At 34.2% G+C, this 23,618-nt stretch overlaps 1 protein-coding gene across 8 annotated transcripts in view; it reads left to right on the top strand.

Annotated features, from left to right (window-relative positions):
* Positions 1 to 23,618, top strand: part of ITCH (itchy E3 ubiquitin protein ligase) — a 172,757-nt gene that overhangs the window by 87,499 nt on the left and 61,640 nt on the right. For all 8 annotated transcript variants that reach the window (XM_074212123.1, XM_074212124.1, XM_074212122.1 and 5 more), the window contains 3 exons: positions 7,158 to 7,253; positions 7,830 to 8,004; positions 9,813 to 9,882. In XM_074212123.1, the coding sequence (XP_074068224.1) occupies positions 7,158 to 7,253; positions 7,830 to 8,004; positions 9,813 to 9,882 (341 nt within the window). The remainder of the gene's footprint in view (positions 1 to 7,157; positions 7,254 to 7,829; positions 8,005 to 9,812; positions 9,883 to 23,618) is intronic.

The raw sequence follows: 23,618 nt of genomic DNA, 5'->3' as shown, positions 1-23,618 counted from the left end.
GTCCTTATATATACATTTTCCACAGTTGAATTCACCTAGGAGTGAACTTAACTCGTGTGTGTGTGTGTGTGTGTGTGTGTGTGTGTGTGTGTGTAGAATTAAAGTTGGTTTCAGTTATCACATTTTAAAGTTGCTAATCAGGGACATAAAATATTACCCAGCAAACACAACAGTAATAATAATGTACACATATTCAATCAGTTAGACCACATATTTGTTAAAAGGTCGGAGATAAAAGCTAAATGAAATAATATTAATACACAAAAAATGCTCATATATTTGAGACAACTCAGTCTTGAAGTATTTGAATAAAAATTTGGTAATGAAGACTGGGTAATGGACAACCTACATCACATTAACATCGATTATAATTTCATGCCATGATTAATCTGTGTAAATCAATTGTCATAGCAGGAAGACCAAAACAATCCATAAAGCAAGTCAACTATTTTGACTAATTTGCAACAAGGAGAGAGATGGAAGCAAAAGGCAACACTGTATTAGAATATAAACTCACATGTAAAATTTTATGAAGATGGATGATGAATGATTATGAGCATTATTGCCTCATTAAACAGAGAGAAGCATTGGAAGGTAAAACTACTTTAAAGAAGACTTGGCAAGAATATCAACTAATTGAAGTCACCTTGAGGATATATAAAGACAAATGTGGAAGGAGTACAGCAAGTAGAAGATAAATGGAAAAGATCAGCAAAGATTTACAAAACAAACTTATCGCCTTTAAGGACAATAGAATCACCATACTTGGATTTTAACACCACTGTGCCAGATTTATTTATAAGGGAGGTAAGATTGTCATTAAAGAGAACAGTCAAGAAAATCATCTAGATTGAATCATATGTAAAAGAGATCTATGTTAGAAGTAACAGCTGTGAAAGTATTGAAGGATTTAAAGGAGAGAAGATGCAAAAGAGTTGGGAAAAAAAACTTTACTTTTATTATAATACTGAAAAAAGTAAAAGAAGAACATCAGCAACTACTGACCTTTTAGACTTTCTCATCTGTAGAAATTGTTTGAGACATATTCATTTATGAATTGATGAAGCATGACTAGTAAATAAGCAGGCCTTTGTAAGGTATAATTCAACATTGAAACCCCTGTTTACCACTTCTCAATTAACTGAAAGATGAATTGAAATGAAGATGTTACTGTGTTAAATTTTTGTGAGTTATGAAAAATCCTATATTGAGTAAATCATATTTATTCAATAGAACAAAAAGTTCTCTTCCAACAGAAGGCCTCTTGTCCATATGAAGATCATTCTGTTCTATTGCTCTCTGATCATAACCATCAGGTGAGGACTAAAAAGGAGACATGTATTCTCCAGAGGCATTCACCACAGTGATTAAGAAGATCCGATTAAAAAGTCCAAGTTGAAGAGAGATTCTCTATGAATGTTGAAGTACTCCATATACTCGGGGTTTGTGAATGATAATGTGCAGATAGCAGCATGCCTTAGAATTTTGCGAAAACTGCTGGAAGAGATCCATAACGACTCAGAAGTACTTGTTCCATTTTTGCCTTCTTCTCCTCAGCACCTAGCTTGATGCTTTGCACAAAGTAGATAATAAATGTGTTGGTAAATTGACATGACCATCCTTGTAGGAAAGGTATTGCTCAGATTATAACATCTGAATGGACAATATAGGGAATCTATAATTACAGCTCCCTGGGATGGGAATAAATATATATTAAACACCTGATATTTGCCAAGCAAATTGTGCTAAGTGTTTTATAAATATGTCATTTATTCCTTCAGTCCTGTGAGGTAAGTGCTGTTACTATCCCCATTTTATAGTTTAGGAATCTTAAGCAAATGGGTTAAGTGATTTACCTAGGGTCACACATGCTAATACTTGTTTTAAGACTAGATTTGAGGGGCAGCTGGGTGGCACAGTGGATAGAGCACCAGCCCTGGAGTTAGGAGTACCTGAGTTCAAATCTGGCCTCAGACACTTAAAAATTACCTAGTTGTGTGGCCTTGGGCAAGCCACTTAACCCCATTGCCTTGCAAAAAAAAAAAACTAAAAAAGAGACTAGATTTGAACTCAGTTCTTTCTAACTCCAGCCTCATTGTCTACTGGGATAGACAATGTAAATGGACAGTGGATTGGACCAAAAGTTAAATAATAAGAAGAAAGCAAGCCAGATAGCTTTCTGGAAATTGCATACTCTTACACTGATTAAAAATTTTTCTCAGAAGCAAAAATCCCATCTGTTCAATACTAGGTCTACCAGTGCAGCATAACTATGAGACATGAAACACAAAAATCTTAAAATAAATGAAGGTGGATATCATATAGAGATCAATGAAGAGAGAGGTTCAAGTTTGGTTTGAGCAAGCTATAACAAATGAGAAACTTTAATGAACAGTCATGAAAGACGATTAAAAAATACTAAATAATTGGAATATATACCACTTAAGATCTTAAATAAAATAAAATCCTGGGAAATAAGTGCTATTATTATTTTTAATTTTAGATGAAGAAATTGAGGTAAACAGAAGTTGTAACTTGCCCAACTTCCCATCTTATTAGGTACTGGGATCAGATTTGAACTCGGTCACTCATACTACCTAGATATCATTCGAATGATGCATGGTAGGAAAAAAGATAGTCCAGTTATATGACTAGTGTGATGTTAGGAAAAAGAAGACCTTTAATTTGTTGAGTTTACTCCTTTGTGGTGAACTTAGAGGACAACTTGGCAAATAGGGTATCGTAGATGGATAGGCATAGATGAGTTCCAGTATTCATTGTTAGGAAGAGTATTGAAATCAGTAAGATCACATCTATTTAAATATTGAATTTTTGAGTTCACTATGTAGTTTTAAAGTTATAATATTTGAAGGAAGAAGGAGACAGAATAAAGACTAACACATGTACATAAGGAAGGTACATAAGGAAGATACAATCTTAGGACAGTTTTGTGGAAATAACATCTTATTTTTGTGAACTTTTAAGACATTTCCTTTAAAATGTTTTTTTTCTTTTGTGACTAAAGCATGTATCACTTTTAACACTTGCCCACAGGCATAGTGAAATTAAGGTGAAAGTAAAATTAGTCTGTATCCTGTATCTTGGACTCAAGATGCAGAACAAGAAATATGTCTTCAGTGGTAGTCAGTAATGGTATTTTATTTATGCAATGGTATTATTTTATTTACCTCAACCCCTAAATTAGAGGTTGAGGTAACAGGAGAGGGAGACTTGGTCAGGATTTCTGCTCTCTGCCCCGTACCCTTCCACACCAAAGAGAATATTTGAAGTCCCTTCCCTTCCCCAAAAAGAAAAAAGTAAGACTAGAGAGATTCATATACAAGGAAATCAGTTTTGAAAGTTTCATGTTAAATTTATTATATTCTTTAAAAGAATGGTTCATACTAAGGATTTGGCATTTTGTATAAAATCATCTTTTTTCTTTTGTGCACATGTTCATTTGGATTAAAGTTAAGGATAAAAAAAAGTAAATTGCCATTAAATAAAACCAAATCAAAATTAGTTCATAATAATGTGAATAGTTCAGAATTATATGGCTCCTTGAAGGCTTGCAGAGTACTTTCTTCTCAGTTCTTTGATGTAGGTAGTAGAAATATTATGTCCATTTTGGGGTTTTTTTTAGTTTATCTTTTAAATAGTATTTTTCCAATTACATGTAAAGATAATTTTTAACATTCATTTTTAAATAAAATTATAAGTTCCAAATTTTCTCCCTCCTAAGTTGGTAAGCAACTTGTTATAGGTTACGTCTGTGCAATCATGTAAAACATATTTCCATGTTAATCATATCATATCTTTTTTTTAAAAAGAGAGGACTGAAATCATGAGATGTTAAGTGACTTGCCTCTGGTCCCATGACTGAGGGAGCCTTCGTACTCACATCTTTAATCAAAGCACTTTCTTTCTGTATGTCATATTGCCTCTTTATAAATTAAAGGCCTTCAAGCAGCTGGCTAGTGCAGGGGATAGAGCACTTGGCCCTGGGGTCAGGAAGACCTGAGTTCAAATCTAGCCTCAGATACTTAATTACCTAGCTGCATGACCTTAGGCAAATCACTTAATCCCATTACCTTGCAAAAACAAAAACATAAATTAGAGGTCTTTTTAAAAATATAAATTATTCTTGTTGAATTTTAAGAGTACTTTTGTTCCAAGAATCAGAGAATCTTGATTTGAAGTGATCCCAGGACCAGTTCTGAAGTAGACTTCTTGACCTACTTACATTTAAGACTTCATATCTGAGAACTGGGTGAAGAAAAAAATTAACTAGAGCTCACTTTTTCTGTTTACATAGTACTGTTGGGTATTATGCTGGTGACCAGATATGACTTACTGAAATCTCAGATGAATTGAACTGATTACCCAATATGTACACAGTAATGTGGAAGATAGAAGAGAATGAAAAGCCGGGGTTCTTAACACTAATGAATGGACAATTCATTAAGGAAAATGAGACAAGATGGCAAAATAGCATTATGATTGTACATATTGAGAACTAAAATGATGTGAATTGTGCTATAGAAAGAAAAGTAAGCAGTATAGAACTGATTTAGAATCATGTACTTTTTTTCTTCTCTGTATATGGAAATGCCCATTTTATTTGATGTGAAGTTCAGAATTATGAATTTAAGAAGAAAGCTTTTTTGGATAGGGTGATAATGGAGTAAATGGTATTTGAATGGGGTCTCAACTTGTGGTTGACAAAATGACTTCTGTGCATTTATTGTGTATATTTCTCCTTTGATCCTCTCGAGTTCCCATGTAACAGAAATGGAACCATTGAAATGTTCTTCCTGACAGCACCAGGACTAGGCAAACCATGGTTATTGTAGATTAAAAAAAGATACAGATGTTAAACATTGACTTGGTATTTATGGCTAATGACATTTGAATTTTATTTCTGACTTCAGGAGATCCATCAATGTAGGTTCTTAGCTTTGTTTTCTTTATTGCCATGTTCACTACTTTCAATACATCCAGGACTATGATTTAAGGGCAGGTGTAGTGGTTTCAGTCTTCTGAATGATGAAAAGATATTGTTACATAAACATTTATAAATCTTTTCCACTTTACCTCTGTTTGTTGTTTTTTAAGTATATCCTTAAGTGTCCTTAGATTAATTTGGTTGGATCTCACAACAAACTTTTGATTGATTTGTTTTTCTGTCCAATGGTTCTCTCACTATTTTATCAGATGATATTACTCATAATTTTCTGTTTATTTTTCATAAGATTTTTAGGTGAGTTTTTTTAAATTGCTGTTGCTCCAGGCTGTATTATTTCTTTATTTGAGTAGAAGGTCTGGTAGCCAAGAAAATTCTAACAGGTGTGTGACCTTCAAAATCCTTTCAAGCAGCATTATTATATTTTATTATCATATTCTATTATTATATTCATTGGTAATATGGGTTACATTGTAGTCATAGATAAGTATTAAATTCTATATTTGCACTTGTCATGATTTGTTGGGAGATGCAGCTCAGAAGACTTAAAAGGTTGGACACCCCACCCATGTATCTTTTTGTCTTTTTTGTCTCTTTGCTATAGTAATTGACTTAAGTCAGTTATTCTTCTTTAGGAAATGGTGGTGAGATATGATATTAATTCAAATATTCATTCATTTCTCAAATTGTTTGAATAGGTAAAGTTAGAATTTTTTGACATGGATGATTTTTTTCCATTTTTATTCAATTTTTGTTTTTACTTTGTTTTAACTCAGCAAATTGGTGTAAGCAAAAAGGTGGTTAGACAATGTTTCTTACACCAGTATTGAGTCATTTCCCATCTGCTAAAATAAAATTATTCTCATTTTTGCAAGTTTCTTAGGGGTTCCTATGGACTATCACTTTCGATTCTTTTTAAACATTTTTATCTTTTATTTCAAAATATTATTTCCTTATCAGTATGATGCCTCTGAATTATATTTGGACTTTCTTATTTCTTGTTCCAGAACTATTTTCAAAAATTTTTTATTTATTTAAAGTAATGGGGTTAAGTGACTTGCCCAAGATCATACAGCTTGGCAGTTATTTGTCTGAGACCGAATTTGATTCAGTTCCTCCTGACTCCAGGTCTGGTGCTCTATCCACTGCACCACTAGCTGCCCCCCAGAACTCTTTATTTTCCCATTTTATCATCTTTTCATACATCTGCCTTTGCAATACAGTCACTGAATATCAAAGTATATGTTACTTGAACTTGGTTGATCTTATGTAGTTCTCCATGGAAATTTTCTTCCTCATTATTTAGAGCAGATATGCTAATTATTTTCTTGAGGGTCTTTTTCCAGATGCTTACCATAACTACTGCAATATAAGCCTGTCACCTTTCAATATATAATAAAGCTAACTTCTCAAATTCCTTTTTTGCCTCTCCAAATCTGTACACCATCATCTCATTTACCTGTAACTTCTTCCTGGTTTTATTTATAGCACGACTATCAGGATTTATAAGATTTGATTTCTCTATTTGATATGTTTATTGATTGGTCATTAAGAAAGTATCTCATATTTAGAGTATCAGCAGCTAAGTTAATGTTTAAAGAAGAAGTAAGAATTATATGATTCTTTGCATTGTTTGTACTCTTTACTGACATACTAATACAATTACTGCAGAAATAGAAAGGGGCTGGCTACACAAGACTGAGAATAATTTTGTATTTTTATTTATTTCATGAGTTGTTACGATTAAAGGTATTCATCACCAAGTGGGCAGGATAGTGATGACGAGACTGAACTAGACTTATGATTATTTGAGAAGGTTAAATATTTAATAGATTCTGCAAAAAAAAAGGATTACTTAGGATACCTCTAATTGTTGAATATATAAGAAATGTATAGTCTTTTTATATAAATTTTTATATTGTTTATTATCCAAAATTCCCAAAGTTTAACAAAAGAACTTCTTAAATATAAATATTTTATTTGTTTTCCAATTATATATATAATAGTAGTTCCTACCAATCATTTTTTACAAGGTTTTGAATTTTACAATTTTTTCCTCCTCTCTTCCTTCCCTTCCCCATCCCCCCCAATACAAAAGGAGTACTTTTTTAATGAAATAGTTTGAAGAATTTAATATTTGGAATAGTTTCCTTGTTTGAAGCCACACTAACCATTTTATTTTTGCTTGTTTAAGTTGGGAACAGAGAGTGGACCAGCACGGACGAGTCTACTATGTTGATCATGTTGAAAAACGAACATCATGGGATAGACCAGAACCTCTTCCTCCTGGGTAAGTCTAAAATAATGAAAAACTTTGAAGAATTTTTCAGAGACAGGAATTTAAATCTTTTCAAGTCCATTTACTTTCTTTTTGATCTGATTTGTTGTCACTCCTATCTGCTTCCACAAACCTTGAAATATTACCAGAGGTAGGCAGGAATTTGATGAATGGCTTTCATTTGTCGAATCTGTAACTTAGAGGTTGTTTAGATAATGCTGCCTCTATGACATATTTCATTGTCATTTAAAAAAAAAAGTTTGCTCTCTTGGGTTTATGATTATATAATGTTTTTATTTTAGGCCCATATATTAAAAAAATCATTATTTTTCTGACTGAACCAGACATAAATATATTTGTAAGCGTGGTTAAAATTGGATCTCTCTGTATTCTTAAAGCATGTATGCCAAACATTTTCTTTAATAGTTTAACAGAATGAGTATTTTCAGTGGTAGTGGTTCTGCATACACATTACAATTACACCTTCCTTAAGAAAGATTTAGAGATTCCTATTCTTTGACCCAAGGGATATCCAGATATATGTTTATCCTAGCAGCTGACATTAATTTTGAGAGTTTTACTTATTAGTTGGGAACGTCGAGTTGACAACATGGGACGTGTTTATTATGTTGACCACTTCACAAGAACTACCACCTGGCAGCGGCCAACTTTGGAGTCAGTTCGAAACTATGAGCAGTGGCAATTACAACGAAGTCAACTCCAAGGAGCAATGCAGCAGTTTAACCAGAGATTCATTTATGGGGTGAGCAGTAGTCTTTATGCTGCAAACTAATAAAATATTCCTTATGGCCTCTTTCTTTGTATGTGTCAAAGTAATTGTAGAAAGCACTGAGAGAAAAGCACAAAAATAGTGATAAATTTCACAAGCAAGATCATAAGTCAGCATTTTTACTGGTGGAGTTTTAATATACGTATTTTAGATTTTTGTTTTACATATCCTAGATATAACATAAGTGATAGGTTTGTCCTTTTCTATGTCACCTCCTTATGTCTTCTCTTCACTGGTTATATAGAAAATAGACTAATGATTTGAAACAATGTTAGATTCAGGTGGTATTTTTTGATTCATTTTGTTGAGTGTTTCTCTTACATCATTTTGATTTTTTTCTTTGTTTTAAGGGATGGCTCTCTGGGGAGAAGAAATAAGGACAATATTTTTGGGACTGAAGTTAACATGAAAGATTACAAAAGGGGCAGCTAGGTGGCGCAGTGGATAAAGCACCGGCCCTGGAGTCAGGAGTACCTGGGTTCAAATCTGGTCTCAGACACTTAATAATTGCCTAGCTGTGTGGCCTTGGGCAAGCCACTTAACCCCATTTGCCTTGCAAAAAACCTAAAAAAAAAAAATTACAAAAAAAATTTTAATTAAAAAGAAATTGTCCCAAAAGATTAGAACAGAGTTGGTTCTTCTTTTTTAAAAAACACAATAAATGTAGTCTAACTGGGGGGGGAAATAATTAAGTAATTCTTAATAAAGAGCATTCTTACCTTATTTTGAGTAAGGGCTTTAGTCCAAAATATCTAACCCTGAAATTGTTGTTGATAAAAATCTTAATTATTTTTTACAAGGGATAACTATTAGGGGCAGCTAGGTGGCACAGTAAATAGAGCACAGGCCCTGGAGTCAGAAGGACCTGAGTAAAATTCGGCCTCAGACACTTAATAATTGCCTTGCTGTGTGATCTTGGGCAAATCACTTAACTCCCCATTGTCTTGCCAAAAAAAAAAAACTTAAAAAACCCTCCAAAGGGTAGCTATTTGTGGTACCAGTTGATTGTAAGAATCTGGGAAGTTGTTTAGGAATGACATTTAAAAAGATATTGGGGCAGCTAGGTAGCTCAGTGCATAGAGCCTTGGCCCTGGGTTCAAATCCGATCTCAGATATTTAATAATTACCTAGCTATGTGACCTTGGGCAAGTCACTTAACCCCCTCCCCAAAAGAACAATATCCTGAGAATTAGCATGGTATAGTGATAGAGAACCAGCCTTATAGTCATTTAAACCTGGTTTGCATGTCTTAGTTCCAATACTTTCTGTGTCACCCTAGTCACCTCACATTTTAGTTCCCCAAGATAAATTCCTAAGGCTCTGAGGTAGAGAATGGTTGATGGCCATTGGGAGGGTTTCTTCACAGGAATTCCCTTTTACTGATGAAATCACAGACCAGGACAAAAAAAATTACATCTAAATTTCAGAAATGAATTTTCTTTTTTTTGGTAAAGAATCTTTGCTATCTGAAAATAAAGATCTTATATTTATTTTTAGTCCCTTGGCAGTGAGATGGCATATTGTATAAGTGTACCAAAATATATAAATGCTTTATTTTATAATCTTTAGACTATTGGTGCCAAGAGATTAAAAACTTTATTACACTTAATATATGTACCATGCATTTTCTCCTCTATATGGTGGAATATAAAGTCTTAGTGGCATCATAGGCTTCAGCAGATCTATGAACATGATTTTTTTTAATGAGTGGTGTTCTTAGAATTTCTAAATGCTGCATGTTAATATTGAGATATTAATATATCCTTTTCATTTTTACATAGAATCAAGATTTGTTTACTTCAACTCAAAATAAAGAATTTGATCCTCTTGGACCTCTGCCACCAGGTTGGGGTAAGTTTAATTCAAATTGTGTTTGCTAACTCTTTATGGTTATTACTTTGCTCTTGCATTAATAAAAATTAAAATTTAAAATATAGGGGGCAGCTAGGTGGCGTAGTGGATAAAGCACCGGCCCTGGAGTCAGGAGTACCTGGGTTCAAATCTGGTCTCCGACACTTAATAATTACCTAGCTGTGTGGCCTTGGGCAAGCCACTTAACCCCATTTGCCTTGCAAAAATCTAAAAAAAAAAAAATTTTAAATATAGGTTTGTATCCCTAATTCAGTTCAACAAACATTTATCAAATATCTTCTGTTGTAGAACAGTGTATTACATACTGAAAGAAATATTAATTGAGATGACATGGATTATATTCTTTTTAGAGGCTTACTAAGATTATTGAACACAAAGACATATAGCTATAACACAAAGCAAAATTGATATGTGTATTTTTTTGGGTCTAGAGTTGTGATTTCATTGTTGTAAAAAATTTACTCCACTAACTCCACTATTGAAGATCACTTACGATCTCAGGAAGTTATTTGGTCAGTGACAGCTTAAATGATTTAACCAGAGTTGCATATTGTGTTTGTGTTAAAGAGAGAACTTGAACTCAGTTCTTCTTGATTACTAAGGTCTACTTTCTGTACATATTCATAGAGTCTCACTATAAGTATATTAGAGAGGTACAAACAAAAGTACTGCATTAGGCCTAAGGAGATAAGGTAATTACTGACTGAGAAAGATTAAGGTGTAGGCTTCATGAAGGTGATCTTTCAAGTAAGCTTTAAATGATGAATAGGAATTCACTAGGCAGAAGTGGTTAAAAAAAATTCTAATCATCAGAGAATAGTCAGAAACTTGTATAGTAGTTCTCACTTTACTTAAATTTACATTACTCTAATTCAACTTTATGGAAAAGAATTTGGAAATACATCTGCATTCCTAAACCATGGCTGTGTTAACCTCCAACTGAAATCAGAAGATGGGCAGACAGACTACTACTACTACTACTACTATTGCGACCAGTTTGGGTGCTTGACTTGAGACCTTCAATACTTAGAGGAGACCTTTGCCTTACTCAGCCACTCAAACTGTGTTTATTCCTGCATGTCTGTCTTCTATCCATTCACACTTGAGGGTGTGTGTGTGTGTGTGTGTGTGTGTGTGTGTCCCTAATTCCTGTTAGATGCCTATCCTCTCCTGTTGATGTTCATCCCCATCATGTCTGCGCTCCCCGACCTAATCTCTAACCCTGCTGTGTTTTCCTCCTCCTGATCTTCCTTCTCTATTCCTAGTCCTCACATGACCTTGAAAAGTGAATGCTGGGCCCACCTTCCATGGGCATGCTCCCTCCCTTCCCCACATCTATAACAAATTCACATTATGTAAACATCACTTTACTTGTCTTCTTATGTAATTTGAAAATAGTTTATAGTCTATTTTGGTTAAAATTGGGTGAAATATAAATGGAAATACTTGTATATAAATGGGGAAAGATAAAGTAGCACAATATTTTGGAGGGCCATAAATATCAGATTACGAAATTTAAACTTAACAGATAGGCAATAGATATTATAAGGTCTCAAATTGTAAATGTTTCTCAGATTAGAAGAATTTAAAAGAATTTAATTGGATTTAAGTTTATTCTATTTTATAAAGTTATTGTGACTATATGAAACCGGTCAACCTTTTTACCTTTTATAAACTAATAATTGAATACTTGCTAGAATGTAAGTTTATGCCAAACAATGATGTGACATAAGGAATTCCTTTGGCAATTATAATGAGGTAGATAGGATAAAAGTTGGGGCCCACCTTCCAAATTCTCTTTCATAGTACTTAGAATAGTTTTATTACAACAATAAATTTCAGCAAAATGTACTCAGAAAAAATTGAAAAGTTAGGCAAATATGGGAACCTGAATAGTGTCATAAAACTGCATATCAACAGATGGATTGGTTTCATGTGCATTATAATTCAACTTAAAAATTATGGTGAAGGGGATTTAGATCCAAACTGCTACCAGTAACAGGAAGAATTTTTTTTAACCAAATATTTACCAAATCCTAAATAGAAAATCTTAAGGAAAAAAATCAGTTTTGTTTTTTTTTTGTTTTGTTTTTTTGTTTTTTGTTTTTTTTTTTTGCAGTTCCAGAACAGCATAGGAAGACAAATAGAAAGTTTGGTGGATCTGGGAGATATAGGGTCTAGTCAGGGGTTCACTAAGTGAGGCATTTTGACATAGAAACTTAGAGAGACAATGCAGAATACTAGACTAGAGCTATAGAATTCATAGGAAAACGAACAGTTTGACTGGAAAAACAAAAGCATGCGCCTTGAAAATTAGAATGAGACAAATGGAAAGAATATTTCCATGAAACAAAAAGTAGTAAAAGAAGTTAGAAAATAGAAGAAAACATAAAGTATCTCATAGAGAAACAACTGATCTAGAAAACTAATTGAGAAGAGAGGTAATTTACAGGTCCCTGGTTTTAACTGAAAGTCATTTTAAAAATAAGAAAAACAGAAACCTAGATATCATTTCAGGAAGTCATTAAAAATTTTTTGTCAGATTTCTTAGAATCAGAGAGAAAAGTGAAAATAAAATCCTGAAAGACACACCAAAGTGATAATTACAGAGAATATTATAATTAAAATCCTGAAATTCCAGGTCAAAGGGGAAAAAAAAAATACTGCAAGCAAAATAAAGGTTAAAAAAAAACCCAAATACTGAGGAGCCACAATCAGGATCACATAAGATTTAGCTGCCATCAACTTTTAAGAAGTAGAGAATTTGGAATGCAGTCTTCCAGAAGGCAAAACATATGGGCTTAAAACCAAGAATAATTTATCCAATAATACTGCATATAATCCTATGTGGGGGGGGGGGGAGATTTTTTTTTTTTTTTTTTTTTTTTTGGTAAGACAAATGGGGTTAAGTGGCTTGCCCAGGGCCACACAGCTAGGTACTTATTAAGTGTCTGAGGCCGGATTTGAACCGAGGTACTCCTGACTCCAGGGCAGGTGCTCTATCCACTGAGCCACCTAGCTACCCCGGGAAGGAAGATCTTAATGAAATAGAGGACTTCCTATCATTACTGATGAAAAGAGTTAAGTGGAAATTTTGAAATATAAACAATAGGAGTCAAAAGAAATACAAGAACAAAGACAAGAAACGATTCATTAGGGGATAAAAAAGGAAAATTGTTTATATTCTAATATAGACAGCTGATACATATATTGTTATTCAGGGTCAAAGAAGGAATCTAATTTGACAGAAGCCATGGGAATTACTCTGTTCTGTTCTGATGATCTTAAAAGAAGGAAAGACAGGCTAAATGGATTATATTGTGGGATAAAGGTGCTAAAAGGAAGAGAAGGATTTTTTTACAAGAAAGACATTTGAAATAGATTCAGAGTTCGAAATAAGAGAATAGAGACAAAATCAGTTATGCTTCAGCTGTAATTAAAAAAAAGACAGGCAGAGCAATCATGACCTCAAACAAAGCAGCAACAAAAATAGACTCAGTTAATAAAGATAAGCAAGAATTAATTTTGCTAGAAGGTACCCATAAATTTTGAATTAATATTAATATTGAACATATATATATCAAATATCCTAGTTATCTAAATACTTAAAGAAAATGGTAGCTGAATTGTAGGGGAAAACAATTATTGGAAATTAATTAATTATTGCAAAATTAATATTGAAAGACCAAAATTTACCCCCCTCTTCAGACTTAAGTTTAAGAAAAAAGGATCTGAAATCTACTGATAAACATCTGGAGAGTATTGAATAGGAATAGAAAAGAATATGAATATTTTTCAGCTCTGTATCACTCCTCCACTAACAAAATGACCATGTATGAGGACATAGACACTCCATAAACAAGTATAGAAAAGTATAAATTATGGTTTGAAACCATAATGGATTTTAAATGTATTCATTAAAATAATGCTGAAGAAACCAGTAAGATTAATTGGAGTCTAAATAACTTAATCTTAAAAATCAGCAGATTAAAAAAAAGTATGTATCAATGATTTTGTTAAAAATAACGACAGCAATGTGATTCATAATTAAAATATGTGGAATAAAAATATAAAAAAATGTGGAATACAGCATAGTCCTTAGGAGAAATTTATATATCTAAACAGTTCATGGGGGCGGCTGGGTGGCGCAGTGGATAGAGCACCGGCCCTGGAGTCAGGAGTACCTGGGTTCAAATCCGGTCTCAGACACTTAATAATTACCTAGCTGTGTGGCCTTGGGCAAGCCACTTAACCCCATTGCCTTGCAAAAACCTAAAAAAATAAAAATAAACAGTTCAATCAGTAAGACAAAGAACCAGTCAATAAATTTGGTAGTGCAACCAAAAAAAAAAAACCACAGCAAACTGATAAATTTTAAATTGTTATTAAACATCATAATTCAAGAAGATATGGAAATTGAAAGAAAAACTGAATAAATTTAGGAATTGGTTTAAAAAATAAATCAGATAAACTAATACTTTATGAAAAAAACAAATTAGTATCAGAAATGAAAAGGGTAAATTCAGAACCAATAAAAAAGAAATGAAAAATTATTAGGAACTATTTTCTCCACTTTTGTACCAATTAACTATTAATTGCTCAGAGTAATAAAACAAAAGAAGGCTTAAATAACCAAGTCAGTCTTAGAAAATAGATTGAGGGGTGGCTAGGTGGCCCAGTGGATCAAGCAACCAGCCCTGGAGTCAAGAGTACCTGGGTTCAAATCCGGTCTCAGACACTTAATAATTGCCTAGCTGTGTGGCCTTGGGCAAGCCACTTAACCCGATGGCCCAAGGCCACACAGCTAGGTAATTTTATTAAGAGTCTGATTCATATTTGAACTCAGGTCCTTCTGATTCCAGGGCCAGTGCTCTATCCACTGTGCCACCTAGCCGCCCCACGCATTCCTCTTAAAACACTAGAATATATAAGAATAAAGAAACATTTCCTTAATATAATAATAAATGTCAGTGTAAACTGAATGTCAGTATCTTAACAGTTGTGAGCATAAATTTGAAGCCTTTCTGGTAGATCGAGGTAGAGGAAGAATGTCCTTTATCACCAATACTATATTCATTATAGTTCTCAAACTATTAGGCATAACAATAAGACAAGGGGAAAAAAAGAAGAAATAGAAGGAGTAAGCCTAGATAACAAAAAAAATTATCACCTTTTGCAGATGATATGTTGAATTACTTCAACAGTCCTAGGGAGTCAACTAAAAAAGTAATTAAAAGAATGAATAATCTTAGCAAAGTTAGAAGATACATTAAAAAAAACCACACAATTCATCATCATTTATGGATATTGTCAACAAAATCTAACAGTAAGAGAAAGAAAAATAAATTCCACTTAAAATAACCAGATGCATAAAGTACTTGGAAGACAGAGAAAATATATGAGCACAATTACAAAACATTTTATACAGATAAAGATATATCTAAATAATTAAGAGAAGAATTAATTTCCTTATGGGTAGACTGAAACAATATTATAAAATATTACTTCAAGTAATTTACTTGTTCAGTGTTATCACAGTCAAGAGTACAAAAGGTTTACCTTTCCAGAACTTGAAAAAAAATTTACAACAAAATTCATCTGGAGGAACTGATGTCATAGCAATTAATGGAAAAAATTTAAAAGTATACTGAGAGGAGACCTAGCAGTTTGAGATCTCAAGCTATACAGCAAAGTAGTAATCATCAGAACAATATAGTACTTAGTAGGGGCGGCTAGGTGGTGTAGTGGACAAAGCACTGGCTTTGGAGTCAGGAGTACCTGGGTTCAAATCTGATCTCAGACACTTAATTACCTAGCTGTGTGGCCTTGGGCAAGCCACTTAACCCCATTGCCTTGCAAAAACCTTTAAAAAAATATATAGTACTAGTTAAGAAACAGAGAAGTTTATCCATGGAACAGAAAAGGTACAGAAGCAAATGAGACTAACATTTTGAAAAATGAACAAGTCCTAGCTCTTAGGATGAGATCTTATTATTTAACTAAAACTTATTGGAAAAACTGGAAAAAGTCTGATTTTCCAGATTAGAAAATAAGTGTTCTATATACATTCTGTATACCATGATAAATACCAAAGGGGGGGGGTATATGACTTAGGCCTAAAGGGTGATACCATAAACAAATTAAAATAGCTTAGGAAACCTAAGATATCTAAAGAGGTGGGAAGAGTTCATGACCACAACAGTATTCAAGATCACAGACAGTAAAGGGGACAATTTTGATTACATAAAGCTTAAAAGATTTTGCTCAAAATAAAAAAACTATTGAAAAATCCCAGTGCAATAATGATTAGAAAGAGGTAAATGGGAAAAAGATCTCTGCAGTAACTTGGCTCATCAATAGTTTATTTCTGAGATTTATCTGGAACCACTTCAGATTTATAAGAATAAAATCCATTTCCCAATTGATAAATGACTAAAAGATATGAATAGTTACTTTAGAGAAGAAGAAATGCAAACTACGTTAAAAAAAACATCTCTAGCAATTAGAGAAATGCAGATTAGAACAATTCTGAAGTTCTAGATTGCATCCCTCAAATTGGCAAATTGATTTAAAAAAAATGTAGAAAGCACTTTGGGGAAAGTATGAATTGTTGGTGGACCTGGGAAGTAGTCTAAGCTATTCTGGAAAGTAGTTTGGAACTGTGTCTGAAAGGTTGTTAAACTGTGTTTATCTGTGTGATCCAGTGATCATACTGCTAAATTCATAGAGATTAAAGAAAGAGGAAAAAGACACAGGTATAAACAGATATTTATAAGAATTTGGTTTGCAGTGCTAATAAATTGGAAACGGATGTGGTATCTGTCAATTAGGAAAATGACTGAACAAGTTATGACATGTGACAGAATTCTATTTTACTCTATGAAATGATGAGGGATTTCAGAGAAACCTGAGATGATTTATATGATGTAAAGTGGGCAGAAGAACCATTTATTATTGTAACAGTCAAAATCAATTTTGAAATTCTTAGAAATATCATAAATGAAATTTAACAAAGAAAGGCAAACTGAAGACTTTTCTCTAAGCAAGATAAAGTTTATTAATATGGTGCCATATCTATTAATAAAAGGGTGAATTGCTGCCTTAGTTTCCTAGCCAAATACTCAGAACTGAAGAGGTTTTTTTAATAAGTACAGAACAAAGAACAGAAATCATATAATTAGTTCTGGAATTGACCTGGGTTTAATGGTTTATGATTGATTACGTTAAAGAAAAGGAGTTATAGGGGCAGCTAGGTGGCACAGTGGATAGAGGACCGGCCCTGGAGTCAGGAGTACCCGAGTTCAAATCTGGCCTCAGACACTTAATAATTACCTAGCTGTGTGGCCTTGGGCAAGCCGCTTAACTCCATTTGCCTTGCAAAAACCTAAAAAAAAATATAATCAGCTACAGTCTTTAAGTGTCATAGTAGATAGAAAATAATGTGACTGGATGGAAGTCTTAGGTTACACAGGTGTCCCTTGCAGGAGTGATTTATAGGTCTTGCTGAGGTAACAGTTCCCATAGAGTTAAAATGTTTTAAGAATATTGTCTCTCTACACATAGAACAGAATTTTTTTCATTTATAAACAGTGGCTGTGGGAAAGCTTAAATGTATGTGTTTAACTTTAGAGGAGAAGGCTAAAATTTTGGTTTTTTCATAATCCTATTCTTAGACAAAGAAGAGACTTAGGTTTGTTACATAGAATAGAGACTAAACCACTTTCAGACTAAAATACAGGATGGATAATTAACTCTCACAGAACTCTGATCATTGTGGTGACAATTTCAGAAAGCTTATGATGAAACAGGCTACCCACCTGGTGGTAGACAATAGAGTGCAGATTGTAACATGATTCATTTTTTTAGACCATGTTAGAATTTGATTTGTTTAAACCATGCTTGTTTGTAATATGGGTTTTGTTTTTGCTACTTTCTTACTTTGTTTGAAAGGGGTAAAAAGCAGATCTTCAGTTTTTAAAAAAAGGATTTAAAATAGTTTGTATTTAAATGTTGATAAAAAAAATTTTTAAATAGGTAATACTTTATAACTCTTGGGAATTTTTGTCCCTGAAGCAGATTCCTTGATTGTACTTAATAGTATCAGGATTGTTAGGTTGTATTGCTTTGGACAATAATAATGACATGTATTTAATGAAAAAAGACTACAAAACTAAAGAATCCAAAATATTGCTACATACATTATTTATTTATACCTCTGATAGTCAGGTAGAGTGCTAAAACTAGACAAACCAACCAAAACTTCCCATTAAACTTCATGAAAGTTTCTCTCTAATCAGCTTCTTAGAGTTAGTGTGATAGCATATGACATGGTTTTTGAGGGAACAACCTGGGTGGGGGGAGATATTAACATTATCGCTGATAACAAAACATGTTTCATTGTTATTATGTAAAACTTCCTAGGAAGTTACTTTTTGGTAATATAAGTAAAACCAGAATCTATGTGAACACTTATAAAAATAAAAACTTGGCAACAGCTAGGTGGTACAGTGGATGGAGTACCAGCCCTGGAATCAGGAGGACCTGAGTTCAGATAAGATCTCAGACACTTCATACTTAACTGTATGACCTTGGGCAAGTTGCTTAAACTCCATTTCCTTGCAAAAACTTAAAAAAAAGGGGGGGGGAACATAAAATGAAAACTTCACTTCCAAGGCCATATCAACATTTGTTCCAGTGTTGCAAAGACTTGCTTAACCTTTGCCTCAGTGTTTTTTGAAGTGAATTTGTGATTTCTTTAGTATAGTCAACTCCCAGGAAATAAACATCTACTAGGACAGATTAGCACCTATTTTATAATTTACTGTTTTAGAGATTTGCTTGGCACACTGAGATTAAGTGATTTGCCTAGGGTAAGACAACTATATGTGTCAGAAATGGGATTTTTAACCTATACCTTCCATATTGCTAGGCTATCTATCTACTATACCCAACTGTCTTTCTTTTTCTTTTAATTTTATTTATTTAAGCCAATGGGGTTAAGTGATTGACCAAGGTCACACAGCTAGGCAATTATGTCTGAGGTCAGATTTGAACTTAGGTCCTCCTGACTCCAGGGCTGGTGCTCTGTCTACTTACCATTTAGCTACCCCCCAACTGTCTTTCTTACTTAAAGTATAGGTCACTGACTGTCTAGATATTAATGAGTGTGAATCATGAGTCAGTATTTTCTGTTTTTCTTTAGAAAATCATTTTTGCCTCAACTTACTCTTTATAAAAATTATATTTTTTATTTTCAGTTAATAAAAATCTGCCTTCTTACCCTCCCACCCCAAAACACACACATTTCTCTAGAACTGAAGATTTACCTTGTTAACAAACGTGTTTCCACATTTGCCATTTCAAAAAAATGTCTCATTCTTCACTGAGTTCTTCACCCATCTATAAGAAGATAGGTAACATATTTCATCAGTTAGTCTTCTGGAATCATGGTTGGTCATTATGCTTATCAAAAATTTTTTAAATCTTATTTTATTTTTTTTATTACTTGCAAAGATAAGTTTTCAACATTTATCTTTTTGTAAGCTTTTGAGTTCCACATTTTTTACCATCCTCCCTTCCCTCCTCCCCTTCAGAGAGTCATCTGATATAAGTTGAACATGTACAACTGATTAAAATTCTTAATTCTTTCCAGTTGTTTGCCTTTAAATTGTTCTGGTTCTGTTCTCTTCACTTAACATTAGATCATACAAATGCAACTGGGTTTCTCTGAAATTATCCCCTTCAGTATTTCTTAACACTAACCTCATGCTTCTATACCATAACTTGTTCATCCATTCTTCAATTTATGGGCATGCTTTCAGATTCTCAAGCTTCTTTATCTCAAATGAGCTTTTTAATATTTTTATACAACCTTAGAGTTTGTTTAGGATTAATTCCTTAATTTCCCATCTTTCTTCTCCCTTTTTTCCCCCTATTTTCTTCTAATGAAATGTATTCTGTACCCAATTCTGTATATATGTATATTCTTCTTTCCTTTAATCAGTTTAAATGAAAATGAAGTGTTGACTCCTCCTCCCATTTCATCTGCATGTGCAACTTCATTATTATATTAGGTAATCTTCCTTAACTTTCCTTTTACTTCTCCCTCTCCTCCACCCCTAAATTTATTCCTCTTTCTATCTCTTTCCATTTTCTCAAGGTCATCAGGACATAGAAATGTCTCATCTTCTTGTATTAGGATTAAAACAGTTTATACTTGTTTGGTCAGCTATTGTTAATGATTACTGATTTATGTTTATCAGTTTTAACTACTGTATTTGAACTTGAATTTCTACCCAATTGTGATCTTTTCATTAAGAATGTTCAGAAGTTCTATACTTCATTAATGTTTCTTTTTTCCCTCATTTTCAAATTATACTCAGGTTTTCTGAGTAAGTTATTCTTGTCTGATAAGCCCATATATTTTGTCTTCTGGAATATCATACTTCAAGTTCTCTGCTCCTTTATAGGAGTGTCTGCTAAATCATATATGATCTAATCCTAAGCATTGTTCCTCTGTATTTGAATTATTTTTTCTGGTTTCTTGCCACATTTTTTCCTTTGTTCTGGAAGCTCTGTAATTTGACTATGTATCTTAGAGAGTTTTTATTTTGTATCTAGTGACCTCTTCCTTCTAGGATATCTGGGCAGTTTTTCTTTTTAAGTTTTCTTGAAATAGGATGTCTAGGCTCTTTTTTTGGTTATGATGTTCAGATTATGAATGCTTCTTAAATCTTTTTCTCTTTTATCTGTTTCCTATGCTACCTTACATTTTTCTCTTCCTATATTCATATTTTTGTTTTAATATTTCTTGTTGACTCATGGAGTCTTTGGCTTTTATGTCATAAATTCTAATTTTCAGAGAAAGTGTTACTTAGATATGATTTTGTACTTAATATAATATGCTAAGCTATTTTCCATCTCCAGTTTTTCTACAGCTCTCATTTCTTTTCCAATTTTTTCTACAAGGGCTTTCATTCCATTTATAAAATCTTTTTTTTAAACTCTTTTTAAAAATATCTTGCTTCATCTCTTCCAAGGAAAAATTCTTGTTGAACTGTCCAAAATGTATTTCTTTGCTGCTTATAGATGTTTTGCAGTCTTTCTTCTATGTTTGCATCTTGAGCATCCCTGCTATATCATAAAGACTTTTTATGGAGGGATTCATTTTTGTTTGCTTATTTTCTAGCCTACTTCTTAACTTTGGTCTTGATGATAAAGTTGTGTTTTGCCATACTTCTAAGGAAAGGTGTAGGGAGGTCCTATTGCTACTTTCTTAAAGTTTTGAGTGTTGTGATATTTCAAGATCTTACAGATAGGCTAAGGATCAAACTTTGAGTGATCCCAAAAGGGTCTGACCAGAGCAAAGTCTGACTGCTGCCCATCTAGTCTGAGTTCTGCAAGTTTCAGGCCTAGTTTGCAGTCATAGCAACAGTAGTCTATGCTAGACTCTGGCCCCAGTCAGCCAGCTGGGATGTTCTGGTAAAGTGACAGAACTGCAGACTTTCCTTTGGTCTGGGATTTCTGCCTTGGGTTATTCCTTTGCAGGCTAGAGTAAATGCTGAACCTGAGATTCCCTTTTGCTCCTGGGGTTTGAGCCCTGTCATCACTGTGGCAACTGCTTCTTTCCCCATATACCAGCCAGGTCTTTCCAGTCTGGAAATGTCACTCCATGCCAGGACCTCTCCTCAGTCTACCCTATATTTGTGTTCTGATTCTGGATAATGGGCAACAAAACTGCTAATTGACACCTGTCCCTCTAGAAGCTTCCCACTTACGTCCCAGATCCTGAGCCTCCAAGTGTCCTGGTGTTTCCCTGGTGTATAATACTTTGTGAGCAATGGTTTCTGCCTTTCCTCAGTCTCCACAGTCAGCTGACTAACCTGGGTCATACTAAGGTCCAACTCTAACCTTTTCTGGTTTTCCTCATCACTTTTTTGTTGTTGTTGTTTGTTTATTTATTTATTCTTATTTTTGTACAAATGATTTTTTTATACATTACTAAAATATTCTTGTTTAAGAGTAAACATGGGAGGCTAGGTGGCGTAGTGGATAAAGCACTGGCCCTGGAGTCAGGAGTACCTGGGTTCAAATCCAGCCTTAGACACTTAATAATTACCTAGCTGTGTGGCCTAGGGCAAGCCACTTAACCCTGTTTGCCTTGCAAAAACCTAAAAAAAAAAATCTCCCACCCCCCCCCCAAAATATAGACCCGCATGAATGATAAAGGAGAGGGAAAAATTAATATTAATAATAATAGTAGTAGTAGTAGTAGTAGTAGTAGTAGGTGCAGCCAGGTGGCGCAGTGGACAGAGTGCCGGCTCTGGAGCCAGGAGCGCCCGAGCCCAAATCCGGCCCCACACACCCAACAATCACCCAGCTGTGTGACCCCAGGCAAGCCATCCCAATCCCATTGCCCTGCAAAAAACAAAAAAAAGAGAAAAAGTAAAAAAGACCCAAAGTAAAATAAAATGGTAATAATAATAATAATAGTAGTAGTAGGGGCGGCCAGGTGGCACAGCAGACAGAGCACTGGCCCTGGAGCCAGGAGCACCTGGGTCCAAATCTGGCCTCAGACACCCAGAAATCATCCAGCTGTGTGGCCCCAGGCAAGCCACCCAGCCCCATTTGACCTGTAACTCCCGCCCCAAAAAAATAATAATAGTAATAAAAAATGTGCTACAGTCTGTGTTCCAACACCTCCAGCTCTATCAGGGATAGATCACATTCTTTATGATAAGTCCATCACAAATGCTACTTCCATATTTTTCCAATGTTGCCATTGCTGATCGCAGCTCCCTCCTTTCTTATTTCTCCACTACCATGTACTATATTTTCTCTCTTCTTTCACTCTGACTTTGCTGTAGGGTAGCTGAGTGGCACAGCAGACAGATCCCTGGTCCTGGGGCCAAGAAGCCCCAAGCCCCCATACCACCCCTTAGGCCCAGCATCTACCCAGCCCTATGGTCCTGGACAGGCCATCCAATCCAGCCCCTTGCAAGAAGTAAAAAAGAAAATATGTTATATCTGACCACTCTCCCCCCAAGGTCCAACCTCTCCTCCATCACTCACATCCCCTCCTTCCCCATCCCCTTTCTCTTCTTATTCTATATGTCTATACCCCATTGTTTATACTCCACATGCTGTTTCCTCTCCTAGCACCTCTGATGTGAGCAAAGATTCCCTCATTCCCCCTTGCCTTCCTCCTTCCATATCATTGCAATAGCTCACTGTAATAAAAAAAACCTTATTATATGAAATATCTTAGCTTACTCCACTTCTCCTTTTTCTTTCTCCCATTACATTTCCCTTTTAGCCATTGACTCCATTTTTACACTATATTATATCTTCAAATTCAGCTCTCTCCCGTGCTTCATCTATAAAAGCTCCTTCCACCTGCTCTATTAAATGAGAAGGTTCATATGAATATCAGTATCATTTTTCTATGCAGGAATACATGTAGTTCATCATCATCAAGTCCCTCATATTTCCCCCTTTTCTTCCACTCTCTGTGCTTCACCTCAGTCCTGTATTTGAAGATCAAACCTTCTGTTCAGCTCTGGCCATTCCAACAGGAACATTTGAAATTCCCCTGGTTCATTGAAAGTCCATCTTTTTCCCTGGAAGAGGACATTCGTTTTTGCTGGTAGTTGATTCTTGGTTGCATTCCAAGCTCTTTTGCTTTCCGGAATATTATATTCCAAGCCCTAAGAGCT

This window comes from Macrotis lagotis, chromosome 1, assembly GCF_037893015.1.
Source record: "Macrotis lagotis isolate mMagLag1 chromosome 1, bilby.v1.9.chrom.fasta, whole genome shotgun sequence".
In the NCBI taxonomy this organism is placed as follows: domain Eukaryota; kingdom Metazoa; phylum Chordata; class Mammalia; order Peramelemorphia; family Peramelidae; genus Macrotis; species Macrotis lagotis.
The sequence above is the reverse complement of the archived record's forward strand: the minus strand, read 5'-3'. Positions and strand labels throughout refer to the sequence as shown.